The sequence below is a fragment of the Telmatherina bonti genome, assembly GCF_933228915.1.
Source record: "Telmatherina bonti genome assembly, chromosome: 18".
Lineage (NCBI taxonomy): Eukaryota > Metazoa > Chordata > Actinopteri > Atheriniformes > Telmatherinidae > Telmatherina > Telmatherina bonti.
Window position 1 is genome coordinate 25,931,775 of NC_136616.1, and position 24,667 is coordinate 25,956,441.

The 24,667-nt window shown below is 38.6% G+C and overlaps 1 protein-coding gene across 1 annotated transcript; it reads right to left on the minus strand.

Annotated features, from left to right (window-relative positions):
- On the minus strand, positions 1–24,366 carry ppp1r14bb (protein phosphatase 1, regulatory (inhibitor) subunit 14Bb). Its single transcript, XM_079257704.1, has 4 exons — positions 23,807–24,366; positions 3,146–3,229; positions 3,025–3,057; positions 1–2,933 (listed from the first exon to the last, which is right to left on the minus strand). The coding sequence occupies exons 1-4, from the start codon at positions 24,005–24,007 to the stop codon at positions 2,865–2,867; spliced, it is 387 nt and encodes a 128-aa protein (XP_079113830.1). The 5' UTR covers positions 24,008–24,366; the 3' UTR covers positions 1–2,864.
- Between the last annotated feature and the right edge of the window lie 301 nt (positions 24,367–24,667).

The following is a 24,667-nucleotide window of genomic DNA, read 5'->3' on the forward strand; positions in this document are numbered from 1 at the left end:
TCATGTTTTTATTAAAGTTGCATAAAAGTGTAACAAAATTGGGCAAAACAAGACCTGTTGTTGATATTGCTACATTTGTTGGTTTGTCTAATCATTGTGAAATAACAAAACACCACAACTCCTCCAATCTGCATGGTTTAGCTCTTGTATTTAGCCTCAATGATAATAATCAGTATATATAATTTTTTTTGTTTATCTTTTTTTTTTTTTTTTTTTTGCAATTTTTCCCAAATAGTAAAAAAACAGACTTGTCAATAACAGTCTAAGAAGGTATCATCCAAACCTGGATTTAGAAATGAAAATCCACTCAAATTCAGCTACTGATTGAAGTTGCCTGGTGTAAGCCAACCATTCCCCCCACCCCCTCCAAAAAAAACCTGCTGAGTGCTGGATCTGAAAACACCACTAAAGAAGGCAAAAGCAATCGCACCAAAATGCATCTGAATGGATTTCTGTTTAACTACATGTTAATCCAAGGCCTGGCATCAAGAAGTGACATGATCACAATAAGAACAGACCAGTATTCAAATGGTCAATGCAAATAACATTGTTTATCTAAAACAGAATCACTGTATCAAGGCCTAAGTAGTAAAGACTCACTGCTAAAAAACAGAAAAAAAGAAAAAAAAAGAAAAAATCTCAAAACAAGAAGCGACATAAGGTCCAAGATTCCCTACACGCTGTAGTTTTGCTCAGTAACACAATTAGTGTTACCTTTTTTTAATGGATGTCTCCTGTTTATTTGGTTTTGTGTAACATAAATAACACCTAAGGCAACATCTGTTTAAAAAAAACTGAAGAAAGAGGTGAAAAAGAGTGGACAGAAGGATGGGATTGAATGGATAACAGAAGAAATGTCAGGGACAGAGCAGCAAGATGAAAATGGGCCATTGTCTCAGAGAGAAAGACAGAAGTCTGCTGTCACTGCAGGTGTTAGCAATCAGTCACAGGAATCAGCGAATTTTACTGCTTCTGAAGATGACCGATGGGCTTCAGTGTCTGATCTGATTGGCCCAGGATCAGAAACAGATGGCTTAGTCTTAGATATGATTGGCAGCTGCAGCAGAGCAACACAGATCACATGACAACTGTGAACCCGTCTCACTTTCTCTCTGCACCTGGTGCATGTGCACATCTGCGGTGACGGCAGCTGTGTTTGCTAGTATGTTTCCTCCACCCCTAGGTTGCCCATGTGCGTGTGAGAGAGGGAAAGGGTGGACACATTAAGGTTAAAGCAGCTTCATTTAAAAATAATACCTCCCTCCTATTCAGACATCTTAGTGGTGGGTCTACTGACATGGCAGGCAGAGGAGGGAGCTCCTTGAATGCTTTAAAACACAAAGTGATGGTCTGTAACTTCTTGGAAAAGTGAGCAATGGTGAGAAAGAGATGGCAGGCTTGTGTCCTGTGATTAAAAAAAAAAAGGCAGCTTAGTTCTGGGTTCCCCTTTTAGACAGTCTGTGTGTGTGTGTGACCAAAAAAAGAAAATAAATAAAAGAAAGATAGGAACCAGTCCTACACAGGAAAACAAAAAAAGTCATACAGAACAGCAGAATATACAGGCCCAAAAAACACTCCATACTATAACATGTTGCTGTACATTATGTAGCAACATACACTAATAGCATTTAGCAACACAGACATACATATGTATGTGCAGGCTGGACAGCAGTGGCTTCTGAAGAGCCTCTTGTGGCTGTACTACACATTTGAGGAAAGAAAACACACCGTTTATTCTACAGAAATTCACATTCAGCCTAAACAAACCTACTTCTGGTCTAGCTTTAAAACAAGATCAGTGTATTTTCTTTCTAAAACTGGTCTGACCTTGTGGCCACTGCAGCCCCATTGCCTTTTCTTTTTTAAAGGTTCAATCACCATTTCCAGGCATCAAATTTTCCTTGTTGCTGTACTAAATATACACCATGCATTATTCTTTGTGGGCAGAAGTTCATATTTTCTTCCCCAAAATTACACAGTGCAGATTTTCAACAGACAAGCTAGAAAAAAAAAAAAGAAAAAAAGAAGACAGTCCTTAAATGCACCACTGCAGCAATGCCCCCATTTAAGGAGGATAATTAGCAAAGACTGTACGCCCTCCACCCAAAAATAAAAGGGAAAAACAAGGTGAAATTATGACTCCCATGCCCTCAAAATGAATCAGGTAAAAGAAAAAGATACATGATTGGTAGCTGGGTCATTTACAAGTTAACCGCTTGTATAACAACATAAGGAATCTCATTGGTAGAAATTTAAGCCATGATTACTTCTTTCTCCCTTTAACACGCCATCTTCACCCTTCAACTCTTTTTTTTTTTCCCCCATTTGGCTGTGGCTGGCTCTTTATCTTGTTCTTCCCACTCTCCACCGCCCTGCTTTCAATAATTATAGGACTCAGCTCTTTTCCTCCTCTTCTTCAGACAGATGGAGAGTGGAACAGAGGAGGGTAGGAGGAGAAGAGCTGGGTGAGGAAGAGGAGAGCCAAATAATGGCTGCAAGAGATGTGGCAGTAGAGACGAGAGAGGAGGTGAGTGCCTGGTTTCAGACCAATAAGTCATTTTCAGAATGATTCATTCTTTCCTTTAATTTTTTCTTTTTGCTGATGGTTTTTTCTAAGTATAGAAAGTCCTAAACAGAACCAATTCCAAAAAGAAAAAAAGAAAAGTGACATATGGAGCTCAAACCAGGCAACCTTGAAGGAAAATAAAAGGGTCTAACCAGAAGGAGAAACAAGGTTCACTTGTAACATTTCAAGGTTTTCAAAGAATGAAAGCTGACATTAAAATGAAAGAGTGAGGTGTGGTAGGAAGACAAGAAGTGAGGGCTGATGAGGAAAGGAATATGTCGAACAAAGAGGGAGCCCATCATTTCTTCTGAGGAGTGGAGAGCTTCTGCATCCCTCGGATCTTGTCAAGCAGCTCTGAGATGAAGTCCTGCAAAGTGTACAGGAAACACATAACTCATGAGATGTGCATTTCACAAGAGGAGCAAACAACTGAGGGAAGAGAAGTAAAAGGACTTTACCTCGGTAGGTTTAAAACAGTCAACCAGCAAGTCCTGTGGAGTGAAACATAACATGAAATGTTGCGTTTGTGATATGCATGTGTCTTGCATGCAATGACAAAAGTAAGAAGGTGTAGCTTACTTTGACCCTGGCTGCTCGTTCGACATCACTGGGCATATCCAGCAGTTCATCCACATCTATTTCCAGCTCTGGAATGGCCTCCTCCTGTAGCACATGAAACGACAGAAAAGCACAATGAGTGGTGCCAACACAGACAGTGTCGTCCCATACCATGAAAATAACAGCTGACTAAAGTGCTTTTCATGGACGTGGAAATAAATGGTCACTAGCATCCTTTTTATTCTCAGTCTTTGTTTAAATGATGTGGTTGTCAGCTTTATGGCATTTTTCTCTTTATGACAAGGGGGTTACTCTGTCCAGTGCTGAACACTAGAGGGTGGTGCACATCTATCCAACATGTTGCGAAGGACGAGTAACAAAGAAAAAGGCTTGCAAACAGATTTTATGAGCATGATATTTTAAATCATGACAACATTTAGTGTAAAGGAAAGAAGAATATGCAGCACTTCAAATTGTTTGTGTAAATCCTTCACGTTCATCATCTTCAGCATTCACAAGGTTTGAAACTGAGCACTGATGAAATATATTTGCAAATGAAAATAGTAACAAAATTAAGTATTAAGTTCTTACTGTCATTTTTCATTTTAAATTAGAATTAAAAATGAAAATCATTTTCAAAATGTTGGCAGCAATTTATTAACTTCTCAAACACTAATTGGTACCAGTAAAATTAATAGGAAAAGGAATGCTAGACATGAAGGGCCTGACCAAATCTATCGTGCACTTAAGAGGCTATCGCAGGTAGAGAGAGATTCTTAAAGTTGGGAATCTAAGAGCAATTGATGAATATTGTTTTTAGCTTTTTCCACATGACAGAAAAAGAAGATTCATGTGTTTTTGGATTATTGCAAAGGTACTTGCAGCTGATGCTCCAGTGATCTCAACCACATAATTTTACTTGGTTGTGTGGCTGCTGGGTATCACTGTGATTTCCAGAGTGTATGCTTAGCTAAACTAAGGAAAGTTTTAGTTATCCTGACGCTAACCCACAGCAAACATCACAATGGCTATTAACTATCGTTTAACAGTCCAAACCAGTGAATGTGTGTCTTTGCTAACTGGCTGAACTAGTTTTAACAGAGGTAATCATCTGCAGGACAAGAGAAACAGAAGAGAAACAAATCAACTTCATCTTGTTGAGACGCAGATCAGTAGCTTGATTTATAAAGGGTAAGAAATTCCATGGTAGGAGAGACTCGTTGCCTTTATAGCATAGGGACCAATCATGTTCGCTATTCTGCTATAAAAACAAGACTTCATGTAAAGTTCTATAAAGGAAATAAGCAACTCCATCACTCAAATGTGGAAAGATTTATATGAATTCTCAATACTAAATGTTTTCCACAGAAAGTAGCTGCTAACTGGCTGCCAATTGTTGACTGTCAAGTGAAAACATGCTCTAAATTTCTTGAATCCTCAAAGAGATTTATCTATTTAAAACTGGCTTGTAATTTACATTGAAACTGAACTTACTCCAATAAATAAAAACATGTTCACGCTTGCAGTTCCAGCAAATCTTTGTCTGATTCTATTAGCTGACTTTAACAAAGTATAACCACTTGAATCCCTCTAAAAAAGACGGGCTGTTATATAAAGAAAGCAGAGTTCATTGCTAGTTTATGTTTATTTCCTTATTTTCTCTCCTTATCCTATCAACTCCTCTTTCTAGTTAATCTGGTGCTCTATAAAAAGTCTCGTCTTTCTCGGTTTCCCCTTTCTGTTTCACTCGCACACACTGGCTTAGTGTGCTTTACTAAAATGGTCCAACACAAGAATACATGCACGTACACTCATACAAACACTCATTTCCCCCTATTTTGCAGCTCAATTGCTGCCCTATACTCAAGTCGTTCTCCAGGAATCTCGCTGTCGCTCCGGTCCTCCCCCTCCGTTGGAGCTGCCCACACCAGCTGTCTCTGCACCTGCCCGATTTCCCCCCCATCTCACCACCCAAACACGCACATAGACTCCGGCTCAGCATGCAGGGTGTGCACATTTGTCTGTCAGATTAACTGAGCAGTCAGTCAGTGGGAAAACTGAATGTCACACACACCTTACACACAAGGATTAAAGAGTTGCAAAAATGAGTGTTAATAAGTCTAAACTGACAGCATGTTTATGTGTGTGTGAGAGTAAAGGGTGGGGTATAAGGATTTAATTCAGCACAGGACAGCCTGCGTGTGTGAGATAGAGACTAGAAGAGACAGACAGACCTACTGTCAGCAAAGCAGAACACACACATAGACACACAAGCTGACATACAGACTGTAATCATCCCAGTAGACTTTGATGTCCAAACAAATATAAGTTAAAGAAGAGGAAATTATGAATATATCATTTCTATATAAAACATGATGATATGATAATTTAAAGTCAAAGCTCTGGTACAAAATGTGAACATACACTAAAAACTAGCCAACTGCTTTGATTGCAGACATAACACTTTGGCTGACACAAAGACGAATGTTATCTGTGTGCGTCTTTAAGCAGCAAGAAAGGGGAAGAAAAGAAAAAAAAAAAGACTGAACAGGATGCACAAAGGAAGCAAATGGAGATAAAGTTTAAAGTAACTCCTTTAATCTGTAGTTTTTAAATCTATGCATCAAGTTCAAATGTAATGTGCATGTACTGGCAAGCATACTAAGACAGTGATTTAACAGACACTAAAATCTGTGAGGGGGGTAGGGAACGCCAAGAGGAAGGAAGGTAAGAGGTTAAGGAGCGTGTCGAGAAGAGGGAGCAGCTGAGTTGAGCACACTGAAAGAGAGAAGAGGAGGAGGCGGGGGAGAGAGGCGAGGGAGATGCTGAAAAAGGCCGGAAGACAGGCTTCAGAGAGGAGACACAAAGAAAGCAGGGAATCACGAGGGAGGATTTCCAAAACAATCTTCCAGGCTGACTTACTGAGTCTGGAGGGGGTTTGCTGTTGTCTGCAGATGTGGTCTGGAAAGAAAGCTGGCTACAAGATATTGGCGTGCTTTGCAGGTTTGTAAGCAAAGCAGAGATGGGTGAGAGAATTCAAACAGGTCCAGAAATAAAGCAGGAAAGATCTTTTAAATCCTGACCTGACAGCAATACACCCAGAATCACACTGGGATCAGTGTTACCAGGTTGATATACCTTTAGTGTAAAGCTACTGGGCTGCAATTCATCTTAATGCAGACTGCACACATACCTGTGCAGTTCCCCCAAGTTCCCAGAGGTGTATTCACCACTGAGGTGTGGTCACTTAGAGAGCAGATCTGTCACTGTAATTATCGTCTAATTGTATCATAATGTAATTATAGCTGCACATGTTCAGACATGGATTTATTGTCTTATTAAAACCAATGATGTCTGGGATCATTTACATAAGAATGTCATCACTTTAACCAGCAAAGCCTAAAACAAATGGCAAGGTTTTCATCATAATAGTAATTAATTGTGTGTGTTCTGTTTCTGCTATTGGTTGTTTGGTTTGCAGTGTTTTTGCAATTTCACTTTGAAATAAATGAAGTATTTTTTTATTTCAACTAAAAAGAGCTGCTATGTGATGGAGCAGCATGTGATTTAACCTTTAAAAATAGATATCATTATGTGCATCTGTGGTTTGTTCCCTATATTGTAGTAATGTAGTTGTAAGGAGCCACAGGTAATTTTTAATAAGAGAGAAAGCCCAACTCTAAGCTACAAACAAAGTGATCGTGCAAACTGGCATGGTGCCAAACTGTATCGTTGTGGCCTTTAAATTTAATTACACTCTTCCTGACAAGCTTGCAAATATGATTCACACACCAGCACTGCACTGGGAGAAAAAAGCACCAGACCGACACACACACTACTCGTCTAGAGGCTTTGTGCAGAACAGAACAGAATGAGATGTGACAGTATGAGAGCATGTAGTATGAATACGCTGTGTGTGTGTGTGTGTGTGTGTGTGCGCGTAGGGTATAGTGGCAGCTCTCTCACGAGAAGGCTGTGTGTTGCAGCATCATGCTTGGACAGAGCATATTTCACCTGAAAAACATAAGCTGCACACATGTAAGTAGGTCAGTGCCCTTGTGCCCAAAAAGGCTTATCACATCTTTACAAAATTTCTCTGAAGACTTTGGTTTTGATTTCTAATTTCTTTAATTCACCTTAAACAAGACTAAATATGAAGTTGAGATACATGATGCAAATGTAAAAAAAAGTTTAACTAAATAGATTTTAAAGCAAAATAAGCTGTTTTTAAAAAGTTACAAATTGATTATCAACAATGCTGTGAAAGCACAAAGGTGGCTAATCATTTGACACTATGGGCATAATAACAGTTAATGGACCTTACATGAACCTATTATTCAGGAGAACTTTACACACAAGAAAGCAAAGATGTAAGTAGGTCACAGAGTGCCACCTACAAGGATTACACAGCATGTGACAACACATTGAGTTTCTGATGTATTCAATAGGATGTGCAACATGCAAGTACGTGACAACCCAAAAGAGCAACCATGCAGGATTCAAAATATAAAGAACCAGTAAGGCTCAGGTTGAACAAAAGCTAGATGATGGATGATGAATACCAACTTTTGCTTTTCTGCTGCCTCAGTAACAAATATGGATAAAAATAAACATCAGCATACAGGATGGCCAATCGCCCGCTCTGCAACAAAACAAACAAACAGTGCTTTGGCGGGGTATGATACGGGGGAGTTGGAAGCGAAGGGAAGCAATGGCTGGAGCACACAGGATAGAGGAAGGAAGACCAGGAAGAAGTAAGAAAAGTAGGCCATGCGGCATTAAACAATAGCATATACATGAATTGCTTTTTAAATTTTCTGACAAAGCTTCATCTGCCTGTATTAATTATCTCCTTTCTCACTGCACATACCAGGAATTCAAACGGAGAGGGCAGTCAATATGTGATCTATATGGGTATACTGATACCATGACTCTGTTTTGAGGTCAGTCTGAGCAGTACTGAGAATTTGCATGGGCCCATGGGTTGTTGTTTTGGCAGTGATGAAAGGTACAAAGCATCCATGGACACTGGCATTGACAAGTTACACACATGCATAACCAGTCTGCAGGAAATGTGAGCACAGACATTGCTGAAGTAGATAGCATATAGTAAAGAATGTTTGACCAAAAAATGGTCCACATCTACAGTGTGGACCATAATGACCTAACGATGACTTGAGGTGCTGCCTAAACTCAACCACATATTCAACAGAGACAAATATGCATTTCTTAAGACCTTTGAGTAATGTTTAAACCTACAAGTACCTGCCACAACCATGTCAAAACCAGGTTATGCCATTTGGCCCATATCTAACAAAAACAACATTCAACCCAAGTTAGAACCAGATCATGACCTTCAGGTTGTGTCTAGCCAACATAACACTGGACAATGTCATAACTTCAACACAAGTCCCAATAACAACCCAGATTAAGCTCATATACGTCAGCTACCTGGTGTGTAAGCTGGATACAATCAAGAGTGAAATGGCTTAACTATGGATCACTCATATCCAACAATTTTGTGGATGAAGGCTAAAATATGCAATTGTCGTTGCATAAATAAATATTCACAGAATGACATTTTACTGTCAACTGGAGCTCAAAGCACCACACATGAGCCAGTCAGTCTGTCTACAAATTCCCACACTGCATGCAAGTGTAGGCTTATGTGTTTACTTTATCACTGAGCAAGGGGGACGTACAACTAAACAAGAGGCAGGACTGAACTGGAACACAAGACTGTATCACACAAACTGGGGAAGAACTCATTCTTTCTTTACATAGCTTGGAATTAGCTTCCAAGACCAATATTCATTCATTCATTATCCTAACTGCCTAGTCCAGTGACGGGTCACGGGGAAGCTGGAGCATATCCCAGCAGTCTTTGGGTGAAAGGCGGTGTACACCCTGGAAAGCTCTCCAGTCCATCACAGGGCCAACACAAAGAACCACTCACGCTCACAATCACTCCTATGGGCAATTTAGAGTAACCAATTAACCTAACATGCATGTCTTTGGGTGGTGGGGGGAAGCCGGAGTACCCAGAGAGAACCCATGCATACACGGGGAGAACCTGCAAACTCCACACAGAAAGACCACCGTCCAAGTCTCCCCCCAAGACAAATATGAATTTCTAATTTCCACCATCATACTTCCAGTGACTTGCGAGCCTCCTTGCAGATCCCACCAAAAGTTCACAACAACTGCTGTAACGAGTGACAATAAATTGGGAGATAAAAGTTGCCTTGCACCCATCTCCTCGTGGTAAAGCATTACATGCTTGTGTTTCATCTGGTAATTTTGTCTATGGTCATTGGATTAACACACATATATGGACACAGGTCAAGGCCAGAATGGAAGCAGTGGAAAAACACTGAACTCTAAACTGCTTCCTGCATTGCTCTCTTACACTGATCATTTATCTATATGTTTCATTTAGTTCTTGCTCTCTTTAGATGGCATCACTGCTATGTCCAGATTCACCCTCAGCCTATTATAGAGATGCTTATATCATTTGGCCCACCTTGCTATCGGCATTTAATCACTCATGAGAGTGATATAGAGAGGTGGAGTCACTAAGAGGTCAACAGGGGTGGAGGGATTAGGCATGCACTGTGTCAGTCATCGCCTGCTGCTTTCCATGCCCCTTATAACTCCTTCTGTCACTCACACACACTTATCAGGAATCTGCAGGGCTTATAATAACAAGCTCACTACTGCCTGCTTCCCTATTAGGATCTCCTCTACAAGCAGAAGTACAGCTTTGCTAAAGTCTCTTCTTCCTCTCTTCAACAACATAGGCAGCTACTTCCTGTTTGGGTCACAGAACCTTGGGAGAGAGCCTAGTTGACAGGGCTACATTAGCAATACTTGCATGTGTTTGTCACATGTAATTAATATAAGTGGTGACTGGCAGCTCACATGCAGCCAAAGACTATAAACCATTGTGATCCATACTCAGTGCAATGTACTTCATCCAGTTTAACATGTTGTGTGTGAGCGAATGTGCACCTTTTGTTTGTGTGTGTGCAGCTGATCTTCATCTCTATTGCGCCCCTAATCAGTTGGATGCACTTCCTCATAGGAAGAAAATGATGTCCTGTTTGGAATCATATGAAAAACAGACAGGAGAGCTGCAGGAAGAACAGATGTGAAGCAGCCCCTTTTTAACCAGATTATATGTATTACAGACTCGAGAAAATATAGTTTAATAATCTTTAGTACTTATGTTGTTTGAAACACTAAAAAAAAAACAAAAAAACAAAAAAACTTTTGTATATAAATCAAGTTGCTAATATTTTTTGTGCACTTATTGAAAATAAATGTATATAATGCACTGATCATATTCTTTGGTAAAAACAAAACAAAACACAGGCATCTGAAACAAACTACAATGGCAGAGCCTCCACCTTTTTCTGCTCTACAGCCCTGTAAGCCTTCCTGCTATCACCTGACAGATAAAATGCAAACAGCTCTGTTATGCAAAGTAAAAGCTGGCAAAAAATCTCCTGATAGTACATTGGGGAGGCTGATGCGTTTCCTTGAACTGCATTGGCTATTCATGACTTCTTTCAGGTGAAATCAGACAGACTCCAAGAGGATTGATGAGATCTGCATATGCGGCAAGGAAAACCTCATTAAATTACACAGAATTAGATTGGCTGTACTTGTGTAATCATGAAGAAGTGACATACACTGACAACACTGACGTGCATTCTAAAGGAAAGTGATATCTTTGTAGGTGAAGTAAGTGAATGATGATGTCAACCAAAGTAAGTGATAAGATATGTTTAGACTTTTTCCCATGCATTAAGTAACATTGTCCTTGTCATTATCAAGGCAATTACTTTATGAAACAGTTCAAAAACAGTCAGTGCTGCTGAAAATAATATATGTCTAAAGCCATTTTTTAACATGCATGCCTAAACACACAAACTCATTCACACATACAGAGTTAAAATGTAGAAGGTGAACCAACTCTGACCCGAGAAGCTGCCTACAGTTATGCCTGCTCCATATGCATTTGAATGATTCATGCATCAGCTTGTTTGGGCTAGCTGAACAGTTCAACATATTCTCTGTGTTGGACATGTCTGCAGCTGAGATGTTATGCCAGTCCCTCAGGGTCACAACTAGCCCTGGGTAAAACTGGTACTGTTCTGGCAACTGTGTGGTGCTGCTGCTGTATAACACTTACCAACCACTACATGTTGGCACAGCTTGTCACTGCTGTTATCATCTAACTGTCAGCAAAGGTTTGGGAAAACTGTGAGATGTACTGAAAGAAATAACAGTATTCATTGCTCAAAATGGAAATGTTAGTTTATGGTTTGCAAGCTCGGACCAGAAACAGCAGGCGAGTTGCTGTCATTTCAGTCTTTACCCAGTCAGATGAAATTCACACAGTTGTTTCTATAACTCCTAAAGTCTTATTCAAAACTGGCAAAAACTATCTTTTCAAACTATTTCCAATTATACTTTCTAATTCACATTTTTATAACATTAAAAGAATAGCAAATGGGATCCCAGCTGGACTTGGTTGGAATAAATCTAAGTTGTGTTAAAGTATAACTTGATAGTAATTCAGCTCATACCAAAGTGTTGTTCAGACTGCAGGCAAATCAGTGATTTGTTTTTTTTTTTAATCTTTAGTTCAGAATATATTGTTCTATGCAAACATCAGACTAGATTTGTATTTATACATCACTGACCTTTCTGTGTGGCCTGTTTTTGCAGAGAAGGCTTATACTGATGGGAACTGATACCTTCCAGCTTTGCAGGCAGATAAACCTCACCCAAGGTGCAGACAGAAACTATTTCAGATTGTTGTCGTCTATAATGGAGCACTGTAGCAAAATAGCAGTAGTGATTATTGCTCAGGACTCTTGTTGAATTGGATATGACATTATAGTAATTACCTATGAAACTTAATGCAACTCTACTTACATAGTGCCTTTCAAACTAAAGTGCAACTCAAGGTGTTTTACTTAGCAAAAACAAAGTAAAGGACAATGGCAAAAAAAATTAAAAAGTGAAGAAAGAAAAAGCCCAAAGACTAATCAGAGTCTAAGATAAGTCTGAACAAGACTCAACAAGTTGATGTTCACTAGAACGGTCAAGATCTTAACTTGCTAAGTAGGATTTTGAAAGTTTCTGGATGAAAACTTTCCAAAGTCAAGATGATTGCATCTCACAAGAATGGCTTCAGCTGGGGAACATGCTGGAACAAAAAGGACAAAAATGAAGTTTTCAAGTTGACCTAATCCACAACCGTACACTGTCGTCAACAGATCAGAAAATGTCATCAGATTCATGTGAAAAGTACTGGATATTGACTGCAGTTCAAACTTTAATACAGTTATTGAACATCTGTTTAACTTCACAGCAATTAATCTGGTTAGGGACCTTTAAAAAACAAAACAGCTTTGTTAGCGCAAGTCAATGCCAGTTTTATTTCTATAGCACAATTATACAGCCAAAGCCTCCAAAGTGCTTTATACAAGTCAATAAATGATAAAAACACAGGTAAAAACACAAGAGGTAAACATAAAACTCCAAGTGAAATGCAGTTTTCACTTTTAAAAGAAAAAACTATTATAAGATTCAAGTTTTAATTTTAATTTCAGCTGTCTCAAGTTAAATGAACAAAACTAACACATGGCAATTGTAGCAACTACTGAAACTGAACAAAAAGCCTTTGGCTGCAACATTTGAACACAACGTGACATCTATGCCTTCATCATCTCTCAGCAGCCCACTCCTCTTTGAAAAGTCCTCATCTGAAATATATGAATCAGACAGTATCTCAAGTGCCCACTTTCACCCTCCGTATCCTCGAGCAGCAGAGAACAAGGAGAGATGTGAGACTGACACAAAACAGCTTTACAGATTCAGACATGGTCTTTATGTTCTGTGTGTCAATATTAGGAAAGGTAGCCTTAAACATTTCAACAAATAAGACTTGTATCCCTTTTTAGTCAACTACTCATCATTGGCACAATCAATCTCAATAATACAGATTAATGAAACATTACCACACAGAGAACACAGATCAAGCCCTTGTCCTCTACCAGCCGGAACAGTTGAAACCACTACAATTGGACTGAGAGAGCAGATTACGTTGAGATTAAAGTAAGAACGCATTCAAACAAGGATTACTGCAGATTACCATTATGTCACTCTTGGCAAGTACTTCAGACACGACCAGTGGGCTTAACATTTACTTGTTCATTTGCCATTTCATTCACTGAGCGACGTGTGGTGGAAATCTTGGTTTATTTAGATTAGCAGAGGTTCTTATTCTTATTCAGTTCAGAAAGTTAATGTTCAGTACTAGTTTGCATGAAAAAGAACAGTATGTAAGAGTTGTATCTGTTCACAGATGTGGTGTTCTCATACACATGATAGCACACGTCCTCCCCCGCCTGTGTGTAACTTTGTTTTTTCCAGGCTTTGAAGATAAAATAAGATACATCTTCTGTTAGTTTCATTCTGATGTCCTGGATCTGTATGATGGCTCTTAATATGCACAAGATTTTTAATAAAACTCATGACACTTGTCATTGAGACTCTTGGAAAATTATTTTCCTCCACAGACTGCTATTGTGTGTCTGGCAGGAAAGCACACAACAAGGCCGTTTAGGCTCCTTTTTAAATACTTTTGTCCATAAGTTTTTAATCCATTGTTTGTACAGCCTTTTTAATATTTCTGTCAGAGCTGAGACATAATCCATATGGATTTCAAATGGTTTACAGAACATTAATATTATTGATACAGATCAACCATCAACCTGATATCTGATTTCTCAAATACTTGCAACACAATGGATAATTTGATAATGTTTTGGTTCATTTCAATATTCAGGCAATCTGCAGAAGACTAAAGCTGCAGCTCTTCACTATCCAGATCAATGCACTTGGCCCATTTTACTCTAATCTTTAGTTAACTTGGACGGTGGCTTTGCTTCATGGGTGAATTAAATATCAGCGTCCGTCTTTATTATTAACAGATGTTTCTGTTTTTCCTGGTTTGTACTTTTGGTTGGAACCCAACAGTGTTAGTGGAAAATTATAGTTGAAAGCGTATGGAGTAATCTCCATTCACAATTTGATTGTTTTTAAAGGAATTAGAAACTCTAAAAACTTAATCTAAGCAAAGCTATTTTCAGTTTTATTATTGTCTCCAAACTTCCTGTAACATTCATAAAACCTGAGCATTTTTGTCAGATTTAGATGCATGTAAAATATGTTCCTGGTTAATGAATGGACACACTTTTTTTTTAAATTTAATAAATGACTCATTTAAATATCCTATAAATGAGTAGTGAAGCGAAGGACAGCAGGAGACGGATTCTTTTCCTGATTAGTCAGCAGCTTGTCAACCTTCCTGTCACTCAGGCACACTGCCCAAATATGGTCATGTGTTCCTTCTTGTTCAGAAACCTAATCAAGATGAATCAGCCTCAGACAGGTCACAAAAAGTAAATAATTATCCATTTTTATTAAATGTCCCACCAGTATGTGCCTAATTTAGGAAAGTTAGATTTAAAAAGTAACTGATATAATTATTTCACCATAATCTGTTGGGCGTCTGTCCTTCTGTTCTGTTCTGTTCTGTTCACACATATTTCATCCATCCATTTCAACACACTTCAGATATTTGAACATGAATAGTTTTAGTAACCAGCCAAGAATCCTACCACACCATCGTTCTTTTACCTCTGCTGTGATTCCACAAATACCTGAAATAAGTTTCACAGTAGTTAAATCACAGAGGACATATGAAGTAAACAGGCACCTGTGTTCAGACCAGGTAAAAATCTGTGACTTGGCAGCATGTCAGGAAAACAACAATACAGTAAAAAAGAATTATGCTTCTAAGCGCAGTCTATTTTTTTTTTTTTAAATTAATTTAACATTACAAACAAATTGCAAGTTAAAAATATTCTGCATTGTAATGCTGACATGTGAAAATACATACAGCTTTATACTAGTAGCTCCTCCAATTTTCATATCTGTTTAAATTTGTTATGATTGTTCTGCTCTTCTTCGTACGGTTATTTAAGGCAGAAATTGTGCTAACATAGTTTAGTAATGAACCATCTCTGTACACGTTCAAGGATGGACTTTCACAGAACTAATACAGCTTCGAACACCTTTTCTCAAGTAGCATTACATGTTAACATACCTACCAGTGAGAAACACACCATTGTACTTCTTTATTTTGGTCTATTATAAAATGTTTTCCTGTCCAGGCTCATGTTTATAATTTTTGTTTTACTAATTTGATGGATCATATCTCTAATTTTACTATGAAATCTTGTGTTAATATCATATAACACTGTTTCTTTCTATAGTAAAAACAACAGAAGATAAAAACAAAAAACACACACATTATCAGACTGAATGAAGTCATAAACTCAACACTTCAATGCTGTCATCCACTCTGATATTCCTCCTTTGGGCCAAAATACTGAATGAATCTGTGTCAACTCGCTCAACCTGAAAGCATAATTTCCGAGAGCACCTTATGGTGATATGACTTTTTGATGTGATGCTAGCTTCATCCATAGCTATTAGATACAGGAACGAGCCTCGGTGGTGTCACTGTATGGTTTAATACAGAGGCTAATAAACCCACCAACAAGAACTTGTGTTAATTCCTCAGTTCAAAGCACTATTACAAAGACAACACCCTAGAGCCATATACAGAAATAACATCAGGCTGTGAACTGAGCTGGATCAACACTATGCTTACCTCCTCAAGGGTGTGACAACTTTCATAACAGCGACTAAAATACGATACACCTCTACAGAACCCGATACAATACGATATGCTGCAATAAGATACATCTTTATTGTCAGACTGGTTCTGAAATTTGTCAGCACGATGTTGACACAGAACCATACTTAACCAATAAAGACACGTTACACAGAAAAATACTTCAACGGTACACATGAGAAATTAGTTCACTTATTCAAAGATAAACACCAAATTAAGCTTCAAAATTGACATTATTTTTTTAATCACTTAGTCAAATTAAGGGACATGCAGAAGTTAGAGTCAATCTTAGCTATCATCAGAAGAGAGGTACACCCTGGGAAGGTTGCCAGTCCATGACAGGAATTGACTAATACATAAAATAATTTTCTAGTCTTTCTTTATTGAGCTTAGAATTCTGGTGAAAAAGCACATAATTAGATTCATATTTAAATAGAAATTTGCTGGACACCTTAAAAACAGTACAGTTACTGTACAAATACTGTACAATTAGGTTAATTCAGAATAATGGGCTTAAAAAACTATTCTTCAGCAATAATAGGTTTTATGGAATCAGAGGGATGAACAGATTGACTTTCGATCTTTTAAATAAATCCCATTTATTGAACCTTCTATACATTACACCCTGCTATGTGACACAGGCTGGAAAGACAAGTTTAACAAGCACTAAAACAAAATACTTGAAGGTTCACATGGTGGAATTGTGTTGGATGATCAGTACATACAGGCTTCAGTGGCTGAAAGATGACAAGTGGGTACAAGACATTTTGTGACAAACAGCAAAGCAAACAAGTCTTCAAAAGTTCATACATTGTTTAAATTATTAGAATTGTTCATCGACTACAGACCAAAATGTTGAAGGTGTTCATTGGAGTCTTAATGTTTACAGGTTCCTGTTAATGGATCCAACAAAGATCTACTAATAATTTTTTAGTTATTTTAAAGATTCCTTTGAATATTTAGAACTCTGTCCTGTTATTCTAACAAAAATATATAAAATATCTTCCCATTAAACCTGCATTGTTTTGTTCACCTCATGGAACTCCACATTATATGCATATAAAGATTTTCATAACAGTGAAAACATTTGCTTGGCCATTTTTGGATATTTTTAAAACTAGCATATTTGCCACTCTGCAGTTGCTTTTAGTTCTCTCTGCTGATACATTAGAAGGTTTCTTGTTAGTACCAAGACAGTTGACATGGATTACCATGTATATCAAACTGAATTGTGTTATGTAAATTAACTTGACATACATACATAGTCTCTAATTAAAACTACAGACTAATTAAAATTCCAGATTTTCCTCTCCTACTAAAACATATCAAAACAGTTTTTTATGATTTCAAAATCCTCAAAGTTTGTCATTAATTTGAACCAATCACAATTACTTTACATGCACAACATATTTCGGGTTGTTGATGATGTTAAATGTCACTCCATGCTAAACCTTGTCATTTTTTATTGTAGTGTGTGTTTAAAAAAACAAGTAAACTAAATTAAGTTTTGAGTAGATTTGAAAACAGTGTGAATCTTCCCCAATTCTTTTGGTAGCTTTGTGAAGCAGTGTTTATAAGAAAAAAGCTTGTGTTTGTTGCTTGTTGTAACAAGGGTCCATAAATATACAGTACCAGTCAAACGTTTGGTCACACTTTCCCATTAAATCCTATGAGCAATTGTGTCTAAACGTTTGACTTGTACTGTATCTCATGATAATATTGTGCCCTACTTAATTTCCAAGTAGCATTGATAAACATCTGGGCAATCTTTTAACAAAAAGCAGCTCTCGGCAAAAGCTTTTTTTTTTTTTTTCTTCTTTTTTAAATTCCTCTGCTCCCACATTGTCCAGCCATTCAAACTACAACATTCAAAAGGTCACATGCAACCAAATTAGCCAAAACTGCCTGACAAATGAACATTTTGTAATTGAATTTAATACTGCCACAGGTCTTTAGGCTAACCAGCTTGAAATTGCCCTCAAGTCACCACCCCCCTCGACTTGCTACAATAGGCCAGTGATAAAAGGAGGAGCTGCTCACTGTGTTGAAAGGAAACTGTTGCACAGACAGCAAAATATTTGCTCCGCTTCAACCTTGCCACATCTCTGAACTTCATCACCTAGGTATCCATTTCCAGTGATGTCCACAGTTTTTCTTCACCTCTGCCACTGTATTCAGGTTCAAACTAAGTCCATATATACTCCAATGTTTAGATATTTCATGTCACAGCTACCCATCCTACCTTACTTTTTAAAATGTATGCATCTATATAGAAGAAGCCAATGATAATCTAATAAACTATCCAAGTCATATTAGTCAGAGTTCCATTTATGACTACTACTTTATTGCTGATTGTCAAAGAATTTTTGTAGCATCAGTAAGGGATAACCAGTAACCAGGGCATACTGATAGAATGAAATTAAGGTGCTATGGTTAATTAAAATCCGTAAAAACTGTTGCGTGTGTAGTTTCACAGGTGTTAATTTACCACCAAGATGGATGCTTATATGTGTGTGAAACTTCAAGTTTAAGGGAAAGTGGTAATACTTGTAGTTTTCTTTGTACTGAGTGTGTTTTTCTTTCTCATACACTTCCTGTGACAACAATCTAAAACATTCCTTTATATGATTCAACTCCCTCTCCATCATCCATGCATTCTCACATGGTGGTCTTAACTTCCTTCCAATCTTACTCACACACACTGCCTCAAAACATACATCCTGAGCCTCCCTAACTCACATTAGTCTTGGCTGTTTTCCACTTCTCCAACTTGGCTTATTTACTCACTCACTGTTTTTTTTAAAAATGTTCACTTAGTGTGTCAGTCAGCAGCAAACGCTGACTCACCACCCCCTGCTTTTCCCATGCAGCCAGAAAGACAACTGTGTGTTCAACATGTACGACCACATGTAACCTATTAACAAGATGCGTGTACATCCGTCTGTGTGCAAATCTGTGTGTGCACACACACTGGCGTAGGGGGGTGTTTACAAAGACAGTTGAGTCTTTCACTCATGCTGTGCAACAACCCCTCTTTGTAGCCACTCTCTTATGAAACAGGGTAAAACTGTTTGGTATTCAGTCCTTTAAGTGCACGCTATAAGAGAATGTTGCATACTGTCAGTGTTTTCATGCACATGTGTGACCGCTTACCTCACCAGAAAGGTTTATGATCTGGCTATAATCATTACTTCTCTAAAGCGCTGATATTTGTGAGACAACGAAAATGAGATAAAAACATATCAACAAACTTCCTCATGAGAACAACTACCAACCAGGATAGCATGAGATTGGAGTAATGCTTTGATGTTAAAGAGTTCAAATTAAATCAGCTTTGTCCTGTCTTTTCTAAACTATCTTTTTGATTTTATGAGAGTTTTTAGGCTTTAGTGTTGAATTAGCACAATTACTCCATTGTGACAGTATTTGGTTTTGATGAGAATGAAGTCATGAGCTTCATTTAGTCATGTAGAACCATTTCCTCTTTTGCTGTTGACTTTTATAGACAAATCTCTTGTTTTCCTCAGAAGTTTCTGAAAATAACAAATGTTACTTTAAGCGGATATATTTCATGTTTAGATTTGTTTAAACCAAGATATCTGCTTCAACATTTACAGGCCTGTTGGCATCTGATGGCTGCATGATGACTGAAGTATGTGTTTAATCAGATTTACTGGGAAAAATAACATGCTGCATCAGGATTTCAACACTTCATTTGCCATTAGTTTATTTTTCTTGACTAAGTAATGCCAAATGCTCCCATTTTCTTCGGGCTTGGCTTTTGATGCCTTGAGGGAAACTACAAGTGATTAATGTGACACAATGCTTTGAAAAATTCTATATGATTAATATTTAGAGGTCAAATAAAACTCTTCTGATTTTCAACTAAAATCTAAGCACTTTATTGCATAAAATGTGTAGCTTCCCAACATTGTGAAATTAAGGCAAATCAATTATTGTTTGTTATTTTGAGATCAGAAGTCGTGCAAATAAAACATGAAAAAGTAGAGCTTCTATGACCATTTATCTGCCAGTCAGTATAAAGCAAGCAGTAGCAGGGTTACACACACACTTTCTTGTCTTGGACTTCCCTGCCTCCTCCTACAACATTTTCGTTCCCCTCTTGCCATCCCTTCTTTTTTCCCCTTTTTCTTCCCCCGTTTGTTGCATTCCTGCACACCAATCATGCCTCTGTTCTCACTCATATTCCCATCAGTGTTTATGTCTGCATGTGTGTGTGTATGTGTTTGTGCGCGTGCATGTGTGGCCACGTAGGACACTGGAGTTTAGGGATTGGTCCACCCACCCACTTCATGGTTAACTATGTAGCTACTGGTTGGCTCCGAGATGATTAGAGTGAAGAGGGAAAAAGTTTTTACAGACAAATAAAAAAATGAACAAGGCAGCAACTGTGGAAATGACGCCAAGAGTGGAGTGAAATTAGATTATTCTGCTAAAAGTGGAGCTGTGGACTTGCAGTTTTCCCCAGAGTAAGCTCTAACTCACTTAGCACCTCATACGCAAAGCCACTAATAGAGTGGAGGCTCAACAACAATGGAGAAAGTGTAGATAATATTTACGGAGCAGTAGTGTTTATCGAAACACTGCCAGCCAGTTGTCAGTTTAAGGTTTCTGATTATAAACTACCTTAGCTGGGTTTAAAAATAAACAGTGGAATGGGGATTGTGGGATTCGGAGGCTCCACTGCAGCTGTTTTCCCCCCACACATGCCATCACCCTGTATCCGATGACCTTAGGCACCCCTCTATCAACAACACCTGATGTGTTCCAAATGTTTTTATTTAAAGCAATCTGACATGAGATGATGGCTGACATTCCACCTTATTTCTTCACAAGTTTTGACTTTCCATTTCTACTGATGAACCCTTCAATTTGACCTCAGAAAGTAATAAAGTCATCAAAATTTCTCAGTTTTCTAGATGTTTTCTAGATGTTTGCTCTCCCGGGCCCTTTAAGGACACCAGGGAGTGTTTCTTTAGCACCAAAAAAACCCTCATCATTGTTTCCTGTTGTAAAGCCCTGCTAATATTAAAACAACTCTGATTATAATTCTGCAACACTAAAAAAGAGGGACTGTGTTTTGTTTTTTACTAAATGGATGTAACTTTTCTCCCCACTATATGGTTAACCATCATAAACATTTAACAAGCCTTGTTGCCATGGATTCATATTCAGCACCTCACCGAAACACATAGCAACTCTGACTGATAGGCTGACTAAGTGGCTGGATGAATATCTGACGAGCTGGCTGGCAAAAATGACTGGCTGGTGGCTTGTGCCATGTTTCAAGGGATCATATGAGTGGGTGAATGGCTCATAATGAATTCCCTGCGGAGTACACTCTGTGCAGTTTCATTAATAGTGAAAACACACCTATACAAAGGGATAGACTGAAATCCAGGACGGACTGATAAGGAATAATAAAGGGTGATAATGTAGCAAGGAAAACTATTACACAAAGGAAATAAAAGGAAGCAAAACCCCAGAATGCTTCATTTCTTTGTCAGGGAACGGGCTTCTCCCAGTACCCACTCTGGTCCTTGACTTGCTGAAGCTGCCTCTCCAGTTACACTGCTCACCAACACATGCTCCACAGCTCCCACTCTAAATGAGCCCAATGTGGCTCCTTCAGTGAACCGACTGTAAATTAATCTCTTTGTTGTCCAATAGCCTCAGCGGAGAATGGATCAGGATTATGAAAAGGGGGAAATACTGTGGACTAAAGCCAAAAACTGTCCTCACCATTAGAGCTGAATGAGGAATGTGAGTCTAAAAATGTATAATAAATCATTAATATCCCATTTATATGACTATAAACTGACATGCCTGTGACCTCTTTGCCAAGCTCAAGTTTTACCATGTAGACTCGATAAAATATTGTCATTTAGGAGGTACTTTTAGGACTTTTTACAGAACTTATAAACCAAACTAACTGCAAGTCATAAGTACATTAAATCATGCATGACTGAGTGGATTAATAAAAGGAAGTTGGGCGTACAATGGATAAATAATAAAAAGATTCTGAGAGAGATAAATATCAGTCATTGGGATCCTGAGGTATTCTCTGGATTAAAATTAAAATCCCTCTTATCCCAAACGCAATAAAGATCTGTATTTTAAAAACCCACTGTGTCTTCTAGTTAGCTATATGATATAAAAGCATGCTTGTGCTTCGGCCAAGCTTTTCTCCTGAGCTCATTCGCTCAGACATTTTGATCTCTGCAGAGTCTGCGCAGGCCATATTCATCCAATACTGGCACACAATCAAATCAAGTTGATTTCCAAATCCTCCTCAGGCCATTTAATGACCTCTGGTAGCTTTTTTTTTTTTTTTTTTTTTTTTTTTTTTTTTTTAAGTATTAGATACAATTTCACAGGATATTCCCGTGCCATTGTTCGTCTAGCGAGTTGTGTGCTTGACAAAATGATCAAATTATTAGAAATAAAAAATGTCAAAAACAACAGTCTGTGTATGTGTATATGATTACCTGTGAACTGGTGTAGTATTTGGCTATAGGAATCCACTGGAATTAATTTTTGGCTTTTATGTGTAAATATAAACACACCCAGCTCACTGTGGAGAAGATCTTCTTGTGTTTACAGCTAACCTGTCTGCATGATGACAGCAACGTCACCTGATAGCAACCGCCTCTCTTTGCACGTCTGCATGCATCAGTACAAGTTTCGAGAGCAGGAACCCTCCCTGTCCAACTTTCCCAGTTGAAACTTTAAAAGTATGATTACCCAGGGCTGTCCTGTCTTTTTCTCTCTGTCTAGCTGCTTTAAATTCTTCAAACCTGTTAAGTCGTTGTATTCACTACACTAGGAATAGAATGTGGGTCAATGCCAGCTCAGTAGAGTGGACATGAGCTTACCAACTACTGACGCCAGCAGCCACTCCACAGCTGCCGCCAGGTTACATTATAAACACATGGCCCTACATGTGTCAACATGACCAAGGGTATGATGTGGTGCAATGAAGCGCTAATGGAAGCTACAACTAACAGCCATGCAAAGTTATCACTATTCGCAAAGAGATCAAGATGCATGACTACACTCCTCTGGTAAGGCAGATCAGCATCATCTCATCTGTCCCCCATTTGCCCCAGTCTGATAAAACTTAATCCTAACTCACCTTCTACTCTAAATGCTTCCGGTTAAAAAAGACAGCAAGGTGAACGATTGAGTTTACACATGTGAAGAGCGCAACACACAAAAAAGTCCTCATTTCCTAAATTAATTTAGTCATTTGTGGCAGTCATTGGTTATTTTAAACTATAATATTTTATATTTATTTATTTATTCATTTAATATAGGACAACAACCTAAAGGCATCGATACAACAGGAGGTCATTTTTGATCATGCGCTCTCAACAAATGAAAACAATTCTCAGGTGTGCTTTAAAATTTTTTCAGCCAATCAGAACAAAGAACAGGGCCTGCCTATTACAGATCAGGCTATAAAGCAGCATGTGCCACATTTAGCCTACCTGTGGGTGGCCGCAGGAAGTTTAACCACATGGCGTCAATGTGGCTGAAATAAATAACATTTATTGGTTTGAATGTTCACGCTCTTTTATTTATTTTATATATTTTATTAGTGTCTTTGTGACTTTACCTTACTTGCTTATGGCCCAGATGGTAAAGCGTTTAGACTGTAAAGAAAAGAAAAGCAAAGCTAGGCTAGAAGCACTAACAAAGGGCCTGTTATGTTTCTTTACCAACTATTTGCTCTGTGGTCGCGTAGAAAGACAAATCCACAGCTGACAAGACTGACTTATTAACACCATAGACTCCTTTTACGTGGGAAAGCAGAGCCGCCCGATCAATAAGCTGCTTTCGATCGGTTTTGAGGCCGGTTATTGTTTGGGGGTCTTTACCTCGCAGTCGTAGAGGTCCGTTAGCTGGTCGATAATCCACTCCTCCAGGTTCAGTCTCTTCCTCAGCTCCTTTCGGTCGTATTTGACGGTAACGCGTCCCTGCTTCCGAACCGGTGTCTCCGGTTCTTCTGTGGTGCCGGCCGGCGTCTGGAAATATACCCGGGGTTGAGGGCTCGTTTCCGGGCTTGTTACAGCTGCCATTGTCGCTTGGTTTGGGAAGAAAAGGAAGATTTCCCCCCCTGGAGGTGTGGAAGTGTGAAAAGGGGTGGTAGAAAGCGGTGCGAGACTCTTGACTTTTCCCTCACTGAACAATCCTGGCTGATGAATATGCGACTTGAAATCTCTCCAAAAGCAGAAACGACGCCGGACCTGATGCTTTTGTTGGCCAAAAAAAATCGCTCAAATGGGTATTTGAGGCTGTCTGCTTCCACAACACAAAAGAGAGCAGCGGCTATGTTAATGCGTAAAATGCAACGACTTGTCGGCTCATTTACAGCATGCAGACTCCGCTTATATAAAAAAAATACACAAGGCAGCAGAGACAGAGCCGGCCCCAACTCTTCATTGAGTACAAAGAGAAATCACACGTCGCTCTCTCTTTCGTCCCCACGAGAGGTGCGTGCGCGCGACTGGACTCGAGCGCTTCTGACGTAGCGCGACAGAAGAAAAAAAAAAAAAAAAAAAGGTGACCCAACTGTTATCCGGTTTCTTCTTACAAGAAAACCTACATTTCTTTAATATTTCATTTTTAGACGTCAAAGTACAAGTTCTAGCCTCTTCTACTTGACTTGAGTACGACATATATACCTTATACTGCCACTTATCAGCTACTTTTCAGATAAAAATGTTACCTAAGATTTT